The 21,371-nt window shown below is 32.9% G+C and overlaps 1 protein-coding gene across 2 annotated transcripts; it reads left to right on the top strand.

Moving 5' to 3' along the window:
• The first annotated feature begins 1,441 nt into the window (after positions 1 to 1,441).
• On the top strand, positions 1,442 to 18,248 carry LOC111309203 (myosin-1-like). 2 transcript variants are annotated; one of them, XM_089749369.1, is made up of 23 exons: positions 1,442 to 1,760; positions 2,509 to 2,821; positions 2,945 to 3,046; positions 3,130 to 3,273; positions 3,366 to 3,516; positions 3,631 to 3,658; positions 4,508 to 4,673; positions 4,806 to 4,869; positions 5,080 to 5,184; positions 5,580 to 5,683; positions 5,794 to 5,932; positions 6,629 to 6,747; positions 7,521 to 7,673; positions 7,775 to 7,864; positions 8,407 to 8,484; positions 9,102 to 9,260; positions 9,446 to 9,652; positions 11,022 to 11,227; positions 11,421 to 11,556; positions 15,780 to 15,909; positions 16,001 to 16,147; positions 16,601 to 16,668; positions 17,284 to 18,248. In XM_089749369.1, the coding sequence occupies exons 2-23, from the start codon at positions 2,513 to 2,515 to the stop codon at positions 17,941 to 17,943; spliced, it is 3,465 nt and encodes a 1,154-aa protein (XP_089605495.1). In that variant the 5' UTR covers positions 1,442 to 1,760; positions 2,509 to 2,512; the 3' UTR covers positions 17,944 to 18,248. The 2 variants fall into 2 exon arrangements, with proteins under 2 accessions (XP_089605495.1, XP_089605491.1); XM_089749365.1 differs by lacking the exon at positions 1,442 to 1,760 and having other exon boundaries at positions 2,410 to 2,821.
• The last annotated feature ends 3,123 nt before the right edge of the window (positions 18,249 to 21,371 follow it).

The following is a 21,371-nucleotide window of genomic DNA, read 5'->3' as shown; positions in this document are numbered from 1 at the left end:
AAAATTTATTTTTACTTTTTAAAAAAAAATTTTTATTAAAAAAATCAAATCTCAATTTTTTTTTAGAAAATTTCCATATCTTTAATACATTAATTTAATATTTTTAAATATTTTAATTTTTTGGAAAATCATATTTTTCAAAATTTTAAAATTAGATTTTCATTTTTTAAATTTTTAGCATTTTTAATTTGTTAAGAAATTTTTAGTTTTTAAAAATATGAAATGCACATTTTTCAATATTTTAATTTTTTAAATAAAAATAATTTTTTTATTTTTTCAAAATTTAATATTTTATTGAATCAAAATATTTAGTTTTTTGTTTTTAACTTTTTTCGAATTTTTATACAATTTTCTATATATTTTTAATTATCTTATTTTTTAATTTTTAAATAAATAATAAATAAATTATAAAAAAGACATAGGTTTTAAAAATTTATTCTGTTATAGTATTATTGAGGTGAATGGGTCTAAAAATCTGAGATAAAATAAGAAAATAATGAAGCACGAAGATTTTTTTATTTTTATTTATTATTTACTTAAATAAGATAAAAACATGTAAAAATATTTTAAAATTTATAAGCTCTTTCTAAAAACATAAAATATTATAAAATTTTTTAAAAAATATAAAAATTAAAAGTATGGAAAATTTTATAAAAATAAAAAAATAAAAATTAAAAAATTAAATTTATATAAAAATGTTAAATTTTGAATGAATACAAAAAATCTGAAAAATGAAATTAAAACAATTAAAATATTAAAAAAATAAATTTATTATTTAAAAAAAAATCTAAAAATTTTTATAATATTTTAAATTTTATATTAGAGGGATTAAATTTTAAATATAGTACGAATATAAAAATAAATTTTAAATTTTATATGAGTATATTGATTATTTATATAATTTAATAATTAATTTTATCAATTTAAATTGTCATGCCAGCAAAGTGATCATCTATATCATCAAATCAATAGTCACTTTAATATTTTTAATGATAAAAAATTAATAAAATTAGTGATTAAATTAAAATAATATAAAATTAAATTTATATAAATTATAATATAAAAATTAAATGTTAAAATTTGACAAAATACGAAAATATATGATATAATTTGACTTTTTTTCTTTTTATGACTAATACATAAAGATAAAGATTGAACTTCATGTTCAAACTTCAAAAGATTGAAAGAATTAGTAAAAAAAAAAAAAAAAAAATCCACGTCGCCAATATTTCGAAAATAAGAGTGGCAAAATCGTCTTTCTACGCTGAAATTCGTAAAACGTTAAAAATCTTGTTTTAATACGGTCGCAATACGGTATCTGGCAATTAAAAACCTCCAAAATTCAAAAATGTGAGGGAAAGATAAATTAAAAAGAAAAATTACACAAATTAAAAAAAATGGATTTTCGTTTTTATGTGTGGCAGTGAAGCAGAGAAAAAAAAGGGGAGGCAAGGAAAAAAGCTGCATCCTTCTCCTCACGCCTTTGAATTTTCTATTTGATTTTTTTTCTCTGCACTTTCTCAGAAACCAAACAGTGCACCATCATTCTACTCTTTTGAAAGAGTAGATACGGAGTTTCTTTCAAGGATTCAACTTAAAAAGAGAGAACTTTGCTTTTGCCGGCATTTTCATCTGCTTCTTCTTTAGTAATCTTAATTATTTGGAATCTCGAACGTTTTCTAGGGTTTTGAGATCGATCGAAGCTTTGAAGTTCTCACTTGGATTTGAAGTAGTTATTTTTTTTTGTTAATTTTCGTCAGGTAAGTGAATAAAATTTTGATATTTTCTGTTTCTTATTCGCTATTTTCTTGCTTGCTTGGATCGGTTTAGATTTGCTATTTTTTTTTTTGTCTTTTAGGGTTAGTGCTTGTCTGTTTCCTCAGAAAATAGAGAAAATGAAGAAAAGTTTCTAATTCTGACAATTTTTGGCTACTACTTTGAAATAGTCTTTAATTATTTATTTCCTTATTATTTATATTATTTAAATTATTTCTTATATTTTTAAGCAGCCAAATGGTAAGGTCCGTTTATGGAAACGAATAATGAAATTATTTGAAGCTTCAGGATTTGGTTTAAGATTTTAAGGAATTTTAAGTTGATATTAGATCGAGGATTTAAATTTGCTGAAGGCTTATATAAAGTTGTGATGTAATGTATAGTAAATTCTAGTTGTGATAGTTGAAGCTTTAACCATCTTTATGAATTATGCTTTGAGCTTGTTAATGGTGACCAAGGATTGAAGAGGACTAGGGTCTGTATCTTAAACAATGGTCCCCGCCATTTGCATTACCTGGATAAGTCTTCGAGTGGGGTCTTATATTAAAGCTAGATGGAACTTTTGGTGAAAGATGAAAAATCTACTTTTTTGATCTCATCCTTTATTTGATTCATGATACATACTCTTAAAGCTCAACCCTCAGGGTTGTGAAACACTTAGGAGAAAATGTCTCAGAAAATTGGGTTTCCTCCTTCCCACCGGTCTACTAAATCTTTGCCCATTGATTTTAGGTTCATGGGTTCTCCAACTTCCGATCCCATCAGATATACTGAAGTAAATTCAGGAAATAATGGTGTAACCAGCTTGAGCGGCTCTGAAAATTGTGATTCAGGGGTGAAGGTTGTTGAGAGAGTTGAAAATGGTGTTGCTGATACTGATCAGGCAAATGAGGATTCACCATATAGTGGGAATAATATTTTGGTTGAGGACAGGCCTTCTGTGGATGATGAGGACTTGGACTCTGCAGCTGCACCATTGCCTTCAATATCAAAATCTAACATCGAACACAGGTGGAGTGACATAACTTCCTATGCTGCAAAAAAGGTAATTTGTGTACCTTGTTTTGATATTAGATTAGCCCTTCCGGCTTTGACAGGATCTAGTCTTTGGCATGTTTATGGTAAACCTCTTGCACAACTACTGAATTACTTAATCTTGCTGTTACAGAAGGTTCAGTCTTGGTTTCAACTTCCAAACGGGAATTGGGAGCTGGGGAAGATAATGTCAACTACAGGGACTGAGTCTGTTATTTCTCTTCCTGATGGGAAAGTAAGGGAATGTTAAGAAAGCATGAAGTATAAGTTCTTATATTAAGTAGATAGTTGATTCATTTAATTGTATTCCAATTGTAGGTTTTAAAGGTGAATTCTGATAGTTTGATACCTGCAAATCCCGATATCCTTGATGGTGTGGATGATCTCATGCAACTTAGTTATTTAAATGAGCCATCAGTCTTGTTCAATCTCCAATATAGATACAATCAAGATATGATATATGTAAGAGCTCATACTTACTTTCTATTAATTTTGAACCTGCCCTGAAAAGAGTTTTACTAATGCTGTTATTGTTGTAATCATATTCATTATAGACAAAGGCAGGACCAGTTTTGGTTGCTATCAATCCTTTTAAAAAAGTTTCTTTATATGGAAATGACTACATTGAAGCATACAAGGATAAATCCATTGAGATTCCACATGTCTATGCAATCGCAGACACAGCCATCTGGGAAATGACACGAGGTACTTTCAGTTTCTTAAAGTTGTTAGATTGGTTTTTATTTTTATTAATTTTGTTGTTATCATGAGTTTGAGGTTTTAATATGGTTCTTGCTTTTTTTTTTTTTTTTTGTGCAGATGAAGTAAATCAATCTATCATCATAAGGTTGGTATTTGGTCTCTTTTCTTTTTCCTTCTCTGAGTATATTCTTTACATGGATTCAACCAATTTATTTTAGCTGCATACTTACAGATGTCTTCTTATTTCTTATTTTGAGAATGGAAAACTAGTAACACATTTTGTAGGTAATTGTGAATAAAAATATCATAGTTTGCCTACAAAAGCAACCGATTTCTCTTTGGCTATAAATATGCTTTGTTATGCTGCTCTGCTGTCTGTGGTGATAAGGATGATCAAATACTAAAAGTTCATGGCTTGTCAGATGCTGGGACTGTGGGACATGCATACTGACTCTTTCTGTAATTAATCCTTAATTGAGTTAGGATGTCCAACAGTGAAGACATGCAAGGGAGTAGAGTTTTTGAAGAATTATCTCTAACTTTGCTGCCTATTAAAGTTGGTGCTCTGAGTTTTGACTCATTCTATGTTTTGGATGTCTAAGGTTGCACCTAAATTAGTAAGGTATTTTTTGTAAGTTTTCACCCTTAGTAAGTTTTCAATGAGATTCCCTTTATTTTTCCTACTTTCCTTATTTCTATTTATCTCTGTATAGACTCTTTCTTGTCTGTGGACGTGTAATATTTTGTTCTCTGACTTGCATCCATGTGTTTACTTTTTGGTAGCTGGGCTACCTTAATTCAGCTCTGCAAATATGTGATGTTGAATGTAAACTATTAAATTTCATCACTTTAAATTACATTTTAATAATTTGTATTGTAAAATATCTGATCATAATCAATGGAGCACATCTCAGGGATTTATTATAGCTGATTTGGTTGTTTTCATTGCATTTGTCCATGTTTGTAATGGTTGTGTTGCTATTTGCTTTTCTAGCGGTGAGAGTGGAGCAGGAAAAACTGAGACAGCAAAGATAGCAATGCAATATTTGGCAGCTCTTGGTGGTGGAAGTGGAATAGAATATGAAATATTGAAGACCAATCCTATCTTAGAAGCATTTGGTAATGCGAAAACATTAAGAAATGACAACTCAAGCCGCTTTGTAAGTGTCCTGTTCTTTCATGGCTCTCAAAAGTTTTTCTTTGATTTTGTCAATTTGCATAGAGTTTTCACACTTAGTGAAATTTGATGAGATGGCCTTCTAGGACTAATATTTTGGGTGAATATTTCTCAGGGAAAGTTGATTGAAATCCACTTTAGTGAAACTGGAAAAATATCTGGGGCCAAGATTCAAACTTGTAAGCTCATTTTTACTACTGAGATCCTGAGATGAAATTCATTTCTTTGAGCATATTTATTTTTCCTTCCTAAAATTTGTAACTAACATCAAGTTTGAATTTCTTTTCTCCTCCAATTGGGCAGTTTTATTGGAGAAGGTAATTTTTATTACACCTCCTTGTTCTTTTGTGTCATTTGTTTTATTATTTTCCTAGGTATGAGTTGCTAAGTTAATCTGTTATATGAACAGTCTAGAGTGGTCCAATGTGCAGAGGGAGAAAGGTCTTACCATATATTTTATCAACTTTGTGCTGGCGCTCCCAGTGCTCTCAGAGGTAATAATTGTTGCTATTATATATTTTATCAACTTTGGTCTAATATACTTCTTGTTGACGACAACTAGGGATACAAGTTTGTTCTTTTTTGCTAGATTGGTCATGTTTATTCATTTTTGAGCATGTCTTAGGGTATGCTTTGGATCTTCAGTAGCAAATTAGAGTTTTCCACAATTAGGTGCTCAATATTATATGTTATGGTTTTGAGTTTGACTCTCCTAAATGTGGTAGTAGAAAAGTATCCATGAGTTAACTAGGTTATTTGTTATCTTCCCTTTTATGCTGTTAGTTTTCTGGAATAATCTCCTAATTATGTGATTTTGAAGAATCGTGTTCAATTTTTTGCGATATTAAATTATGTTCTTTGCCGTTGTTCATTCAATTTTGGCCTACAGAGAAGCTAAATTTGAAGGATGTGAACGAGTATAAATATTTGAAGCAGAGTAATTGCTATTCTATTACTGGGGTTGATGATGCTGAACAATTTCGCATTGTCAAGGTACTTGTTTATTTCTCATTCATTATATCTCTTCCATCCATTTAGTTATTTGTCATTTCAAAACTGAGAAAGTAATTGGCATATACTGTTTTTTATGTGTCTAATTTCAGGAAGCTTTAGATGTTGTCCATGTTAACAAAGAAGACCAAGAGAGTGTCTTTGCAATGCTTGCTGCAGTTCTGTGGCTCGGAAATATCTCATTCATCATAATTGATAATGAAAACCATGTTGAAGCTGTCGCAGATGAAAGTAAGCAATTTCCAAAAACCACTGTCAAAAGACTCTTACCAACTGGATTGCCCTCATGCTTTTAAATTCTATTATCGTTGTTGTTATACCTTGTGACCCTTCATAGATGTTAGACAATTCATCCATATAGCCTTTCCCCTACCCTTCCCCCTCAAACTCCTCTACTTCTTGATAATAGACTTTACTTGGAAAGGGAAAAATGAAATGGAGGCATAGGAGAAATTCAAACTATAGACTATTATGTGGTGTTATCCTCCATTAGTTAAGTTTAGAGTTTGCTGTGGCCTTATGCTTAAGTTATGTATCTTTACTTATTGCCAATTAGTTTTAAGTTAGGATGCTTAGAAATTGATATTAGAGTCCAATTTGTTTGTTACACCTGTTTGTTGTTTCAGTGATTTTACTGGCAGATTTTTTCTTGTCGGCAGTACTTTGTGCCAGGGTGAAGATACAATGTCCTGTATGCTAGATTTTCTCCTTTTTAGTTTTTATTTATTTTCCCATTCTATTAGGCAGTTGCATTTGCCTCCTATCTCTTTTTCCTTTCTAATGCTGCTGATATGCCTTCTTGTATTTTGTTTTTTAGTGTGATATGTCACTTGTTTTTGCTTAAAAAACGGTCTTCTTTATTTTATTCATGTTGCTTTTGCTTGAGCTTCATCTGGTCTCTCTGATGATTATAATATTATTTTTCAGGTCTAATCAATGTTGCTAAGTTGATTGGATGTGACACTATGGACCTTAATCTGGCTTTATCAACTCGCAAAATGAGAGTTGGTAATGATAATATTGTCCAAAAACTTACATTATCACAGGTAAGAATCCTTCTCTTTACAAATACTATATTTTGTCTAGTAGGGCATAAAAAGTGTAAGTATTCTATCTCAGTTTAAGATAGAGCATGTAAAAGATGGTTTCTTCAGATCAAGAATTTCTCTATGCATAAATTTTAATAACATGCTTGCGGCGTCCTTTTTCTCCTCATGGCTTTCCTTTGTCATGTCTGAAGACTTGCATGTTTATTGAAGCTGGCTGGAAAAAGGCTTGAGTTGCTTTGATCCCAAATATTGTTTGCATTCTATGCTACCTTATGTCCATATCTCTCCTCTTCATCTGAGGGAAATCTCTGAATTGATGCCATGATTATGGAAATTAATGTGGATATGACTGCTTTGCCATGTTTGAAGAATCAAATTAGTGAACCAAAAATGACTGAATTTGATGATATAACATCTTTGGTTTCACAGTACTGCTGTCTATGCTTATCTAAATGAGCATGAAATTTATAATTGCAAGATTTTACTTTCATTTCTGTAGGATGAGTTAAATTATCTTAATTATTATGTTTAGATGTGCGATTCATGCATGACACTTCAGCTTCACACAATCTCTAACTGCTTGCTTCTATATCTTAATTTGATATCAAAAGTTAAAGCTATTTGGGATTCTGACCTCCATTGTTTATGGGCCTATGTCTGATCGATGATTGTCCTAGAGTCTAACCTGTTACAGTTGGAAGCAATTTTATTGATTTTCTCATTTTAAGACTTGCTGACATTCATAATAAAAATATTCTTTCATTTTTCAGGCGATTGACACAAGAGATGCCTTGGCAAAATCAATTTATGCATGTTTGTTTGAGTGGCTGGTAGAACAAATTAACAAATCACTTGCTGTTGGCAAGAGGCGAACTGGCAGATCTATTAGCATTCTTGATATTTATGGCTTTGAATCATTTGATGTATGTTTCAATAATGTTTACTCTCTCTATCTCTGTGGCTCCCTGTATGTGCAAATTTACATTTTTTTTGGTTATTCATTCAACATGATTTGTTTCTACAGAGGAATAGTTTTGAGCAGTTCTGCATTAATTATGCAAATGAGAGATTACAGCAGCATTTTAATCGTCATTTATTCAAGTTGGAGCAGGAGGTACCTTTTATTTTCTGCATCTTATGGTTGGATTTGGTTGATCTGAATTGTCATGGAATTTATAGAACCTGACTTAAAACTTAATAGATTTTTTCAATCTTTTGGAGTTGGTAAGTTTTGCACTGGATTAATAATGTGCAATAGCGGCTTCAAAGTGTTAGGAATTAGTATGAAGTAATAACAAATACTACAGTTTTCCGGTGCACATTCTTTGGCTGGGAAGAGTTAATATAGTAATGAATCATTGAATCTTAAGTGTTGATGATTGACACTACCTTTTTGGATAATTAATGATGATTGAAGTTATCAATCAAAGTAAGCACTTGTGTAAGCATTCTCCATCATGAACCAATGAATAATGCTGAAAGATCGCCTTGCTCAAGAAAAGTCTCAACTCTTGAATTAATCTTTTTATAAAAGATAATAATATATTCTTTGCTTTTGCTCTGGTCAGTTATTGGTTTTTGAGAATTAATTTGATTTCATCCAAAAAAGACATTTGAATTTTACAATGATTGTTTGTCCTTTTTTTTCCCTTTTAGGAATATATACAAGATGGCATTGACTGGGCAAAAGTTGATTTTGATGACAACCAAGATTGTCTTAATCTTTTTGAAAAGGTAAGGAGTTCATTTTTAATGCTTCAGCTTCAAGGTATGCTTTCCTTGTATGTGCTCGGTGTAGGAAATAGTGAAGCGCTTTCTGACAAATGTCATTACTTGAAGGTCCTGCAGAGGTTGTCCTGCTTTGATGTTATTTTGAACTTGCTGTTTGTCATGTCTCATAACCTTTTTGGTTTAATTGTATAAAAAAAAAGGAAAAAGTTATCTTATAATTTTGAAATGACAAATTAGCTTTCATGGTATGTTTCCTGCACTCTTGGCATTTGGTTCAACAAAAGTTGCTTTTGTATCGTATGCAATATGCATGATATGCTAAGATATATATATTTTTCTGATAGCATTTCAAATTATTCATATTACATGGCATTAAATCAGAATGTACATACATATCTTGTGTATGCTACATTTCTAGTATGACAAGCATGTGTGTATATATATATATATATCATTTATTTTTCCCCATCTTTTTCATGGATTTGAAGGTCGAAATTGCAGGAATGACAGCAATAATTTAACTGAAATTTGATGCTTGCCTCTAGTACTGATATCTTTTATTCTTTGCAGCATTAATTTATAAAATGTGCTTCAAATCTTAATTTTTAAGTTTTATGCAGAAACCTTTGGGATTATTGTCTCTGTTAGATGAGGAGTCCACTTTTCCAAATGGCACTGACTTCACATTTGCCAACAAGCTCAAGCAGCATCTGAATTCCAACCCTTGTTTTAGGGGAGAACGAGAAAAAGCTTTCACTGTCTCTCATTTTGCAGGAGAGGTATTTACCTTTCTAATTCGTTGGTTGTCAATTGCAGTGTTCCTTTTTTGTGTGTCAAAGGTGCTGCCTGCATCTAGTTTTTCATTGTTAAAAGTATTGTTGGTGGAAGAAAGATGTGTCACTTTCAGGTTTTATTTATTCTTGCTACCTGACAATTTGACAGTTCTTTTTCTTCCTTAACTCAGGTTACATATGACACAACTGGATTTCTAGAGAAGAACAGAGACTTACTGCACCTGGATTCAATTCAACTACTGTCCTCGTGTTCATGTCACCTTCCTCAGGCATTTGCATCAAATATGCTTAACCAATCTGAAAGGCCTGTTGTTGGTCCTTTACATAAAGCTGGTGGTGCAGATTCTCAAAAGCTAAGTGTTGCAACAAAATTTAAGGTGAAGTCCTTTCCAAATTTCAAGTGTTCCCTTGCTTCAGTATGAACAATCTTAATTATATAATAAGTATGAATATGTGAAAGAAGCTTCTACGGAATAACATGCACTAGCATATACATGTTAATAATTTGTATTTTTTTTTTCTTTCTATTTAATAGAGGGCAACAGATAATTTTGATTTTCTTATTTGTGCGTGAATCAATTCATTACTTAACATTTTATGAAATTTTCAATGCTGTTGCAAAAGTTGGTATTTCTTGCTCTAGGTTATGAGGTTCATACACATCTTAAGCTAAAATTGGCCATTGTTTATCTTATCCTTGAAGTTTCATTTGTCCTCTTTTAGTTCTAAATTTGTATTTTCTCATTCTTTCTATTTAATAGAGGGCAGCAGATAGTTTTGATTTTCTCATTTGTGCATGAATTAATTCATTACTTTTACTTGACATTTTATGAAATTTTCGATGCTTTTGCATAAGTTGTTGCTTCTTGCTCTAGGATATGAGGTTCATACACGTCTTAAGCTAAAATCGGCCATTGTTTATCTTAACCTTGAAGTTTCTTTTGTCCTCTTCTAATTCTTGTGTTCATTTTTTAGTTGCATGAAAGGAAATCCTGATCCATTTGGGGTGGGTGTTCCATCATATGTGATTCTTGCTTCTGGTTAATCTGGTCTATATTTAAATCTGTTGATACACCATTCCACCTTTTACTGTGCTGCATTTACAACCTTTTCAACTAAAACATGAATCTCTTAATTCTGATTTTTCTCAGTCATGGAAAGACTAGTTTCATTGCTTATTGACTTATGTTTTTTTGCCTTTGCCAATGATGATTGTTTAATTGTTAGTATGAGTTGTACTTGCTGTGTTCAATGGAGGCAGGTCATGCATGGTTTTAAAAGTTGTCTTGTCACTGGTAGTTTGATTTGACGTTTTCCCACTTTATGTTCCTTAACTTAAGAGATGAAATCATCTTGCATATATGGATATGAGGCATAACAATCCCAGTGATTAATGAGGTATTTAAGATTAATAGATGTGGAGGTTGTTATCCTATTGTTCAGATTACTGTTTCTCGTGCAGTGTTCCATAGATGTTATTTTCAGTGAACTTACTATGGTCTCAGATGAAATATTGATTCAAAATTTTTTACGTGGTTGGCATATAAAAGTAATTCAACCTTTTTCTGAATGTAGGATATGGTAGTATGAAAGAAACTAGATATTTTTCCTTAGAATAGAAACATATTGTTTATGGTATGTAAAGTCTATTACTTTTTGAATAGAACGCCTTTTTTGGATGTTATAGTTAATAGTTAATTTATCCTCTATTCCTTTTTTTTTTTTGTGTTACTTTCTACAATATAGAGTCAACTCTTCCAACTAATGCAACGTCTAGAGAGCACTACTCCACATTTCATACGTTGTATAAAGCCCAACAACTTTCAGTCTCCTGGATCATATGAGCAAGGACTTGTTTTGCAGCAACTGAGATGCTGTGGAGTCCTAGAGGTTGTTCGTATATCACGGTCTGGCTTTCCCACCAGAATGTCTCACCAGAAGTTTGCTAGAAGGTAAGCAAGAGGGAATCATTTTCTCTATGTCAAAGGAAGAAGCATTTACCTTTTTGTTTCTTTCCCATTTAGACAGTTTTGAGAGTTTGTACATAACTGTTAAGAGTCTGATTTTTTTTTTTTTTTTTCCATTTTTTCTTCTGGGTTTTGGCTGTTTCTCATTGGTGGTGTTGGTTTGTTTTGTGCCTCTCAGGTATGGTTTTCTTCTATTGGAAAATGTTGCCTCACAAGATCCGCTGAGTGTTTCAGTTGCAATTCTTCATCAATTCAACATTTTGCCTGAGATGTATCAAGTTGGCTACACAAAATTGTTTTTCCGTACTGGGCAGGTACAGTAAAAGAATTATGATTGGTTCATTTTGTGTGATTTACCCTTTTCTTAGCTCCATGAACCCCTCTCTTTATGGGGCTCCTTTTAAGGAAAAGGGGAAGTGGGGTTGGTTGGATTTGGTATGGAAGTTTTGCAGCATTTGACTGCCTTCGCTGCTGAATAATGATGAGCCAGTTAAATAGAATGCATTTGGTGAAAACAGTTCTAGATGTTGGTTTTTGCCCAAAATCTTTGATAGCCCAAACCCCATTTTCTTCGTGACCCGATATGGTTTTTCAGGAACCATTTAGAATGTTATAGTTTTCATTTTTTAGTTTAACTAAAATCAAATGCGTGGATAAGAATCTATAATGCATGCACTAGAATAATTAATTTGTTACCCTATGAACATGAGTTCTTAGTTGAAACTATTTAATGTAAAAGAAGATTATAGAAATCTTACTTTTTTTTTTTTGACATTGTCATTATTTAATATACATATATATATAACGTAATATGTATTTTTAAATATATATAAATAATGATGAGCCAGTTAAATAGAATGCATATGGTGAAAACAGTTCTACACACTGGTTTTTGCCCAAAATCCTTGAAAGCCCATACCCCCTTTTCTTCATGACCTCATATGGTTTTTCAGGAACCATTTAGAATGTTATAGTTTTCAAGTTTGAATTTAACTAAAATCAGATGCATGGATAAGAATCTATAATGCACTAGAATAATTAATTTGTTACCCTATGAACACGAGTTCTTAGTTGAAACTATTTAATGTAAAAGACGAAGATTATAGAAATCATACTTTGTAACTCTTTGCCTCGAACAATTTGAAAGCCAAATGAAATGTGAAAACATCGCTAACAATACTAGTAATTGAAAATGGAAATGCTTGAGAACATCCATGTACTTAATAACCTTGGGTTAGATTGATGTAACAAAGACTCTTTGGGCAGATTGAGGTTCTTGAGGAGATTTTGTATACTGTATATTTTACAACAACAATAATAAACTAAAACTTATATTTTATAACTCTGGGGTCGATTGTATGAAATACAAAAAAAAAAAAGGAATCATGTTAGGTCGTAGTTTTAAATTTCTTGCACCACTCGTTTCTATCACAAATAACCTTTTCATCTACTTCTTTAACTCTCATATATTTTCTTATTACTTGCACCCACATCTTTCGTGGCCTACCTTTAGAAGTTTTGGTTTCTCCCAAATTCAGAAAACTCATTCTCCTAATTGATGCATAGATGGGCCTACATTTCACATGTTCAAACTGTCTCAAACGCCCTTCCATTTTTTTCTCAATTGGGATTACCTTTAATTTTTCTCGAATTTCTTCATTTTTGATTTTGTCTTTTCTAGTCTTACCACGTATCCATTTAAGCATTCTCATTTCAGCCACATTCATTTTCTTCTTATATTGTTTCTTAATGGCCCAACACTTAGTCCTACATAACAAGGCAGCCTTATGGATGTTTTATACAACTTCAACTTTAACTTTAAAGGCATGTTGCGATCACACAACACACCCGACTCATTTCATTACCTTATCCATCCTGCTTGAATCCTATCATTTACATTTTTTTCTATCTTAGCAGCGCTTTGAATAATTAATTCCAAATTTAAAAAATGACTACTCTTTGGTACTACCTCACCATTCAACTTAGTCACACTAGCACTCACTTCTCTATTACTATTAAACTTACATTCCATATATTTAGTTTTAGATATACTCAATTTAAAGTCTTGAGACTCTAATATATGTTTTCATAATTCTAATTTCACATTAAGATCATCACTTGTTTTAGCAATTAAAACTACATTATCAGCATATAACATACATCATGGCATCTTATTTTGGATATGTTCAGTGAGCTCATCTATAACTAACGCAAAAAGAAATGGACTTAGTGTTGAGCCTTGATGCAATCCTGAGGTAATGGGAAAGCCATTAGTCAAGCCCTTAAACATCCTCACATTTGTTACAACTTGTTCATACATATTTTTAACTATGTTAATGTACTTTAAAAGAACTCCTTTCTTTATTAAGGCCTGCCAAAACACTTTTCGGGGAACTCTAATGTATGCTTTCTTTAAGTCGCTAAATACCATGTAGATTTTTTTTTCTCGCTTGAAAACCCTCTAACAAAAGCCTCAATAGGTGAATTGTCTCTCTTGTGGAGCATCCTAGCATAAACCCAAATTGGTTTTTGGAAATAGTAGCCTCATGTCGCAACTTACATTCAATTACTTTCTCCCAAAGTTTCATGGTATTACTCATAAGTTTTATTTCTCGATAGTACGAACAATTTTGTATATCTCCTTTATTCTTATATAAAGGCACTAGAGTACTCTTCCTTCTTTCTTCTGGCATCTTTTGAGTATGCCAAATTTTGTTGAAAAGATTTGTCAACCATCCTATCTTTATTTCATCCAAACATTTCCTAACTTCAATTGGGATTTCATCTGGTCCTATAGCTTTCTTTGCTTTCATTATTCTTAAAGACTCTTTAACCTCATACCTTTTAACACTATGTTTAAACACATGATTTATATCCTTACAAGGTATGTTAAGCTCACCTATATCATGTTCAAAATTGCCATTAAAGAGATTATCAAAATAATCTTACTATCACTACTTAATCTCCTCATCCTTCACTCATTGCTTTTGATGCATCTTACACCATTAAGATCCCTACTCCTCTTATCCCTCATCTTAGCAATTTTGAACAACTATATTTCTCTGTCTTTTGTCTCTAGTTTTATATATGATTTCTCATGGATCCTAGTCTTTGAATATCAAATAACCTTTCTAGCTTTTTGTTTGTTGTGTTATACTTCAGATAACTCGTTTTGTCCCTATTGCTCTTTAAATTCCTATAACATTCCTGCTTAGCTTAATTGTCATTTTCACATCATCATTCCAATACCAAGATTCCTTTCCTAATGGTGCACGACCCTTAGATTCACTAAGCATCTCTTTAGCATTTTCTCACATTATTTCTATATCTTCATCAGGCTTCCAATCAATCTGTTTTACGAGTTTATCTTTAAAAGCTAACATTTTGTTCCCCTTCAAGTTCCATTACTAAATATGTGGTTCATGACTTTGATGTATCTTTTCTGACCATCGGAGGTGAAAGATATCTAGAACTAGCAGTTTATGTTGTGTTATTACACTCTCACTCAGTATAATCTTACAATTCATACAACTACTTCTATTCTTTTTCCTCATAAAAAAAAATCAATTTGACTAGTGTTTGACCCATTCCTAAAAGTCACCAAATGTGATTCTCTTTTCTTAAAACATGTGTTTAATATAGTTGGGTCAAATGTAGTAGCAAACTCTAAAATATTATCCTCATTGTTTCTTTCGTCAAAACCAGATGTACCATGCACCCTCTCAAAGTCAATACAATCCTTGCCTACGTGATCATTCATGTCTCCTTCGATAAACAATTTTTTTTCCGTTTGATATGTCTTATTTGTGAGCATAAGCACAAATGTCACAGTTTCCTCTCCTAAATAAGTTTAACATTTAAAATTCTATCTCCCTTTCTTTTAACCTCAACTACATCATGATTCAAATTCTTATCTACAATTATCTCAACTCCATTTCTACTCCTTTCTTTACCTGTGTACCAAAGCTTAGCGTCTTATGTTTTAATCTCTCTATCCTTTTCCCTTACCCATTTAGTTTTTTGGAGACAGAATATTAATTCCTCTCCTAGTAATGACCTCTCTTACCTGTACTAGCTTACCAGTTAATAATCTTATATTCCAAGTAGCTAAGCATAACTTGCTGCCATGGACTAGCTTCCTTACTACTTCTTTACTCATTTTCCTTCATTAAAACATGAGAATCATTGCCTATTTGACACCACATCCAGGTGGCAATGTGGCGCATTACTTCCAAGCGACGAACTAACAACCCTTGCCCATTTCACACTAAACCCTGACTCCGATGTAGCACACTGTTGGGAGGCGATGACTCGATGAAAATTCTTATTTTGGTCTCTCATTATGGTTTGACTATGTTTTACAGTGGCTGTCATCCTTCACAAACCTCTCTTTATTCGGGTTTGGGACTGGCAGTGTTGTAACGCATAGGCGGAGTTTAGTAATTGTATATCTTGATAGAAAAAAATTTAAAATAACTTGCAACATGTGTCTTTTCTTGATCTTGATGGACTGATATATGATTAATAATTGATGCAGATTGGGGTTCTTGAGGATACAAGAAATCATACTCTTCATGGCATTTTATGTGTTCAAAGCTGCTTCAGAGGGTATCAAGCTCGCCGCCACTTTAAGGAGCTTCAAAGAGGAATTGCTACCCTGCAGTCATGTATTCCCATTTCTGATTTTTATTGCTTTAAATTATATTACGCAAAATAAGAAACTGTCAAGACCTGATTTTTCTACATCTCTTACTACAGTTGTCAGAGGAGAGAAAACCAGGAAAAAATATGCTGTCTTATTGCAGAGACATAGAGCTGCTGTTATTATACAAAAGCAGATTAAAGGCAGGAATGCAAAGAAAACATTCAAGAACATTACTGATGCATCAATTGTGATACAATCAGGTGCGTATACAGGGTTTTTTGTCCCCTTGAATTTTAAGTATAAACTTGCAAAGCAATATAATGCCTCTTTGTGTTTTCTTGAAACTTGAGTTCAAAAGAACTGAAAGTGGCTTGGGCTTCTGGCTGCCATGATGTGGTCAATTTCAGGATAGAGATGTCTCTGTATTTCAATACCAGTTTGTTTATGTTAAAGATATTCAAATACGTCGAAGTGCATTTCTTATATAACTCCTGCAAAATTTAAAAAGTTTGGTTGGCAAACATTTAACCATGTATGAAAATGAATGCCCTCCTAAGTGAATTGGATAAATTTGGTTTTGGCTGCTAAGATTAGAAAGATATATGACAAAGCAGGTTTAGGTTAGACATTTTTTTCTGTGAAGTCATAGTTTGAAATCATGTCACTAAAAATTGTATGTATAATTTCATGATTATGTGTGCTATATGCTGCAGTTATTCGTGGCTGGTTGGTCAGAAGATGCTCTGAAGATATAGGATTGCTCAAATCTGGAGGCTCTAAGGTACAATGACCATATTACTTTGTTTAACTTATAAATTGTACTTATGGTGCGATTTTTCATGTAATTCTTTATTACTAAATACTTATCAAATAGCATTCCCTTCTTGCTGTATCTGGAGAATGATGTTAAATATTATTTTTTCTTTTGTTATGATGCATCTTCAATCACTACTCAATATCTTGTTATTGATGCTTTGGGATATTAAATACCAACACTTCAAAAAATTGGCTTTAATCTCACAGCTCCTCCAGTCTTCTTCCATCTCCTGTCATTTTTCCAAACTTTTCTTAGTTTATTAAAGATGCCGTCCCACTGCTTGTGAAATATAGGTCCAGTCTTGCGAAAGACTATCAACAAAATTGTTATTCCAAACAGTTTGCTGATCAATCTTTCAATCAGTTCTATGACCCCTATTTTTGTTTTTGAATCTTTCTTTTAACTGTTATGCGGACTCTAAATTTTCAGCATTCTTCTGATTTATATTCTTATTCAGTCTCTATAAGTTGTGATTGATTGCTTTTAATTAGTTCCAACATTTTCTTGGAAGATATGTGAATTCATCCATATTATATTATTTGCATTTGAGACACTAAATGATTATAAATTCTGATACAGGCAAATGAATCAGATGAGGTGCTGGTCAAATCATCATTTCTTGCTGAACTACAGCGACGAGTTCTTAAAGCTGAGGCTGCTCTGAGGGTGAAAGAAGAGGAAAATGATATCCTCCACCAAAGGCTCCAACAATATGAAAGCCGTTGGTCTGAGTATGAGCTAAAAATGAAGTCCATGGAAGAAGTGTGGCAGAAACAAATGAGGTCTCTACAATCGAGTCTCTCCATTGCAAAGAAGAGCCTAGCAGTTGATGAGTCAGAGAGAAATTCAGATGCATCAGTTAATGCAAGTGATGAAAAAGAGTATAGCTGGGATACAGGAAGTAATCATAAGGGCCCTGAGAACAATGGTTTGAGACCAATGAGTGCAGGCTTGAGTGTTATAAGTCGGCTGGCGGAGGAATTTGAGCAGAGGAGTCAAGTTTTCGGTGATGATGCCAAGTTTTTGGTGGAAGTAAAATCAGGTCAGGTTGAAGCAAGCCTGAACCCAGACTGCGAGCTTAGAAGATTGAAGCAGATGTTTGAAACTTGGAAGAAGGATTATGCAGCAAGATTACGAGAAACAAAAGTGGTGTTGAATAAACTTGGAAATGAAGAAGGTGCACTTGACAGGGTGAAAAAGAAGTGGTGGGGCAGGAGGAACAGCACAAGGTATACTTAAATTTGATTAATATTATTATTCTTTCAAGTTGGTGGGTGTTGCTATTAGCTGCATAGAGTATTCGTAATTGCGTAGAGAAATTGTGAGAGTTTTGTTCTTAGAAGTGATTTGGTTAATGAAGAGGGCAGTAATTGAAGTGCATACCCAAAGTTTAAATATGTATATTATATTTTTGTTATTGAAAAGCTAATCTTATGTCCACAGAGTTTGGGCTTTTGCTTGTTTGTCGCTGAAATGCTGAAAGCTTGTATTATGAATCATGATAATCTTCTGTTTAATTGCTTCCTTCTCTTTGGCAACTTAAATTTTAGAACGGCTTCCTCGTGTTTTCTTTTGCATTAACGTTTGGGTTGTTACTTAATGTTAGTTTTCAATAGTACTGGTAATGTTTTGTATGGGTTAAGGAAAGATCCAGCAATTTTAAGCTTGTTGGGAATAATGACTCAAATCTCATAAGAGATTTGTTTGAGATTTGTTAGAGATTTGTTTGGGATTTGTCAGATATTGCTTGATGAACAAGAAGACTTGCAAAAGAAGAATTCTAAGAGAAAGATGATTCTTAATAGGTAAGTTTGACTTGTAAGAAAAGAATTCTAAAAGGAAAGAGATTCTTAATAGGGAAGTTTGACTTACAGGAGAAGAATTCTAAGAGGAGTGAGATTTTTAATGGGCAAGTTTGTATGGTTATAAATAGGTGAAGTCTCTACAGGGTTAGGTATGAGAAAAAAATGTAAGAGAGTTGTAGGGTTTTGTGGGATAGACACCCTATAGGAGTATTGGGACTTTACGTCTTATGGGTGTGTATGTTTGTTTGTGAGTGGACTAGAGGAGATTGAGAGGGTACACCATACCTACGTCTTATGGGTGTGTATGTTTGTTTGTGAGTGGACTAGAGGAGATTGAGAGGGTCCACATAGGTATGGTGTATGGGAGCATATGGGTATGTGTTTGGTTATGTTGAAAGGGTGCACAAGGGTTTGGGTTTGTGTTTGTTTGGGTCGAGAATACTTCATAGGACTAGAGGAGATTGAGAGTGTCTTATGAGTATTGATTGTTGAGTGAGGTTGATGATATGATGTATGTTTGTAATTCTCTACAACTAGTGGATCTTGTTTCTCATCTGTGGATGTAGGTCAATTGGATCGAACCACGTTAAATTGCTGTCTCTTGTGTGTTTGATTTATTGTTTGATTTTGCTTTCGCTGGTGTGATTGGATTGAAGGCTTTTAACCCAACAAATGGTATCAGAGCTGTGGTGTTCCCCAACAAATGGTATTAGAGCTGTGGTGATCTCCAACAAGTGGTATCAGAGCTGAAGGTTCGAAACGTGAAAAGAGTTGAAGATTCAAGATATGGAAAGAACCGATAGTTTGAGACATGGGAATAGTTGACAGTTTGAGATATGAGAAAATGAAGAGTTCGAGTTCGAGTTTTGAAGATTGAAGATTGGTTTGTATGAAGTGTGAAGACACAAGAGAAGAGAAGATGATTGTGAGACTTCCATTGTAAGTGGAGCCAAGCATGTCTAGCATGAAGACAGATGATTGATGAAATTTGAGTCAAGGTGGAGATTGTTGGGAATAATGACTCAAATCCCATAAGAGATTTGTTTGAGATTTGTTAGAGATTTGTTTGGGATTTGTCAGATATTGCTTGATGGACAAGAAGACTTGCAAAAGAAGAATTCTAAGAGAAAGATGATTCTTAATAGGTAAGTTTGACTTGTAAGAGAAGAATTCTAAAAGGAAAGGGATTTTTAATAGGCAAGTTTGACTTACAGGAGAAGAATTTTAAGAGAAGTGGGATTCTTAATGGGCAAGTTTATATGGTTATAAATAGGTGAAGTCTCTACAGGGTTAGGTATGAGAAAAAAATGTAAGAGAGTTGTAGGGTTTTGTGGGATAGACACCTCATAGGAGTATTGGGACTCTACGTCTTATGGGTGTGTATGTTTGTTTGTGAGTGGACTAGAGGAAATTGAGAGGGTCCACATAGGTATGGTGTATGGGAGCATATGGGTATGTGTTTGGTTATGTTGAAAGGGTGCACAAGGGTTTGTGTTTGTTTGGGTTGAGAATATTTCATAGGACTAGAGGAGATTGAGAGTGTCTTATGAGTATGATTGTTGAGTGAGGTTGATGATATGATGTATGTTTGTAATTCTCTACAACTAGTGGATCTTATTTCTCATCCGTGGATGTAGGTCAATTGGACCGAAACACGTTAAATTGCTGTCTCTTGTGTGTTTGATTTATTGTTTGATTTTGCTTTCGCTGGTGTGATTGGATTGGAGGCTTTTAGCCCGACAAATGATATCAGAGCTGTGGTATTCCAATTTCGAGATATTAGTTTTATCAGCCAAGAAATATCAGAATACAAAGATCTGAACACTCTGAAGAAGAGGCTGTCTACTCTGTCAAAAAAAAGTGGGGAATGCACATTTAATTGAAACAGTTCCCCATTAATTATTTTACGTCTTTGGGCATGCACGGCACCTTTTATTATGTCTCGACGAAAATTCGGTTCTGACGAATATTCCATCAAAGATAGGTCGTTTTCTATATCGTTTGGTAGAAAAAAATCATCCTTTAACTCCTCCTTAGAAAAAACTATTGCGTACAACAAAGCTTTTCTATCAAACTCTAACTAAACTTTTTTTTTTTAAAAAATTTTTTTCACCCACCTTTCATACTCCCACTTTTTACCTACCAAGGCAATGCCAAAGTGCTTAAAACACAAAAAACTAATTCATGCAAAGGTTCCACCATCAAGTTTGACTCCCCATTCCCTTCGTTTTAATTAGCTGGTTGACCAAGATTTGCTTGCTTCGAATTCGATGTAGCATCACTAAACCAAGTTGTCTTTATTTATTTCATGACGTTGTGGAAAGTATGTGTTATTTGTATGGTTTTATTCTGTCAACAGAGAAGATAATTTTGGTTGCAAAAGTTTAGGCCATGGCCAATGGCTCTCTGCCGAACCAGGATCAAATGTCATGTGCTACCCTTTTCAATCTAAAAGAAGTTTGGATTGGTGACGTTTTCCTTCTGTTAATTATGCAAGGTTTTTCTTGCATGGACTCTTTCACTTGAGTTTATCTTGACCCTAATATCTATTATTAAACACAAATCAGTGAAAAATTGAATAAAATATCACTTATAAATTTATGTTTTTAATCTAAAATATATTTTTAATAGGTAAAAAATACTCATGATTTATAAGTTCAAAACCATTCTAATATTTTCGGGTAACAAATTCGTGATAAAAAAATATTTAAAATTTTTGTAATCGTATAAAATTATATTAAAAAAAGCGGTAAGTGTTTTTCGTCCAAATAAAATTAATGGAATGGATGGTGGGACCATATTATAAATAGTGGGGTCCTGGTCCTAACGACTTTTAGTGTCGACGTGGGTTAAAGAGAAAGA

This window comes from Durio zibethinus, chromosome 2, assembly GCF_047325235.1.
Source record: "Durio zibethinus cultivar Kanyao isolate XHJ-2024 chromosome 2, ASM4732523v1, whole genome shotgun sequence".
Lineage (NCBI taxonomy): Eukaryota > Viridiplantae > Streptophyta > Magnoliopsida > Malvales > Malvaceae > Durio > Durio zibethinus.
This window is presented reverse-complemented; position numbering and strand designations above follow the sequence as displayed.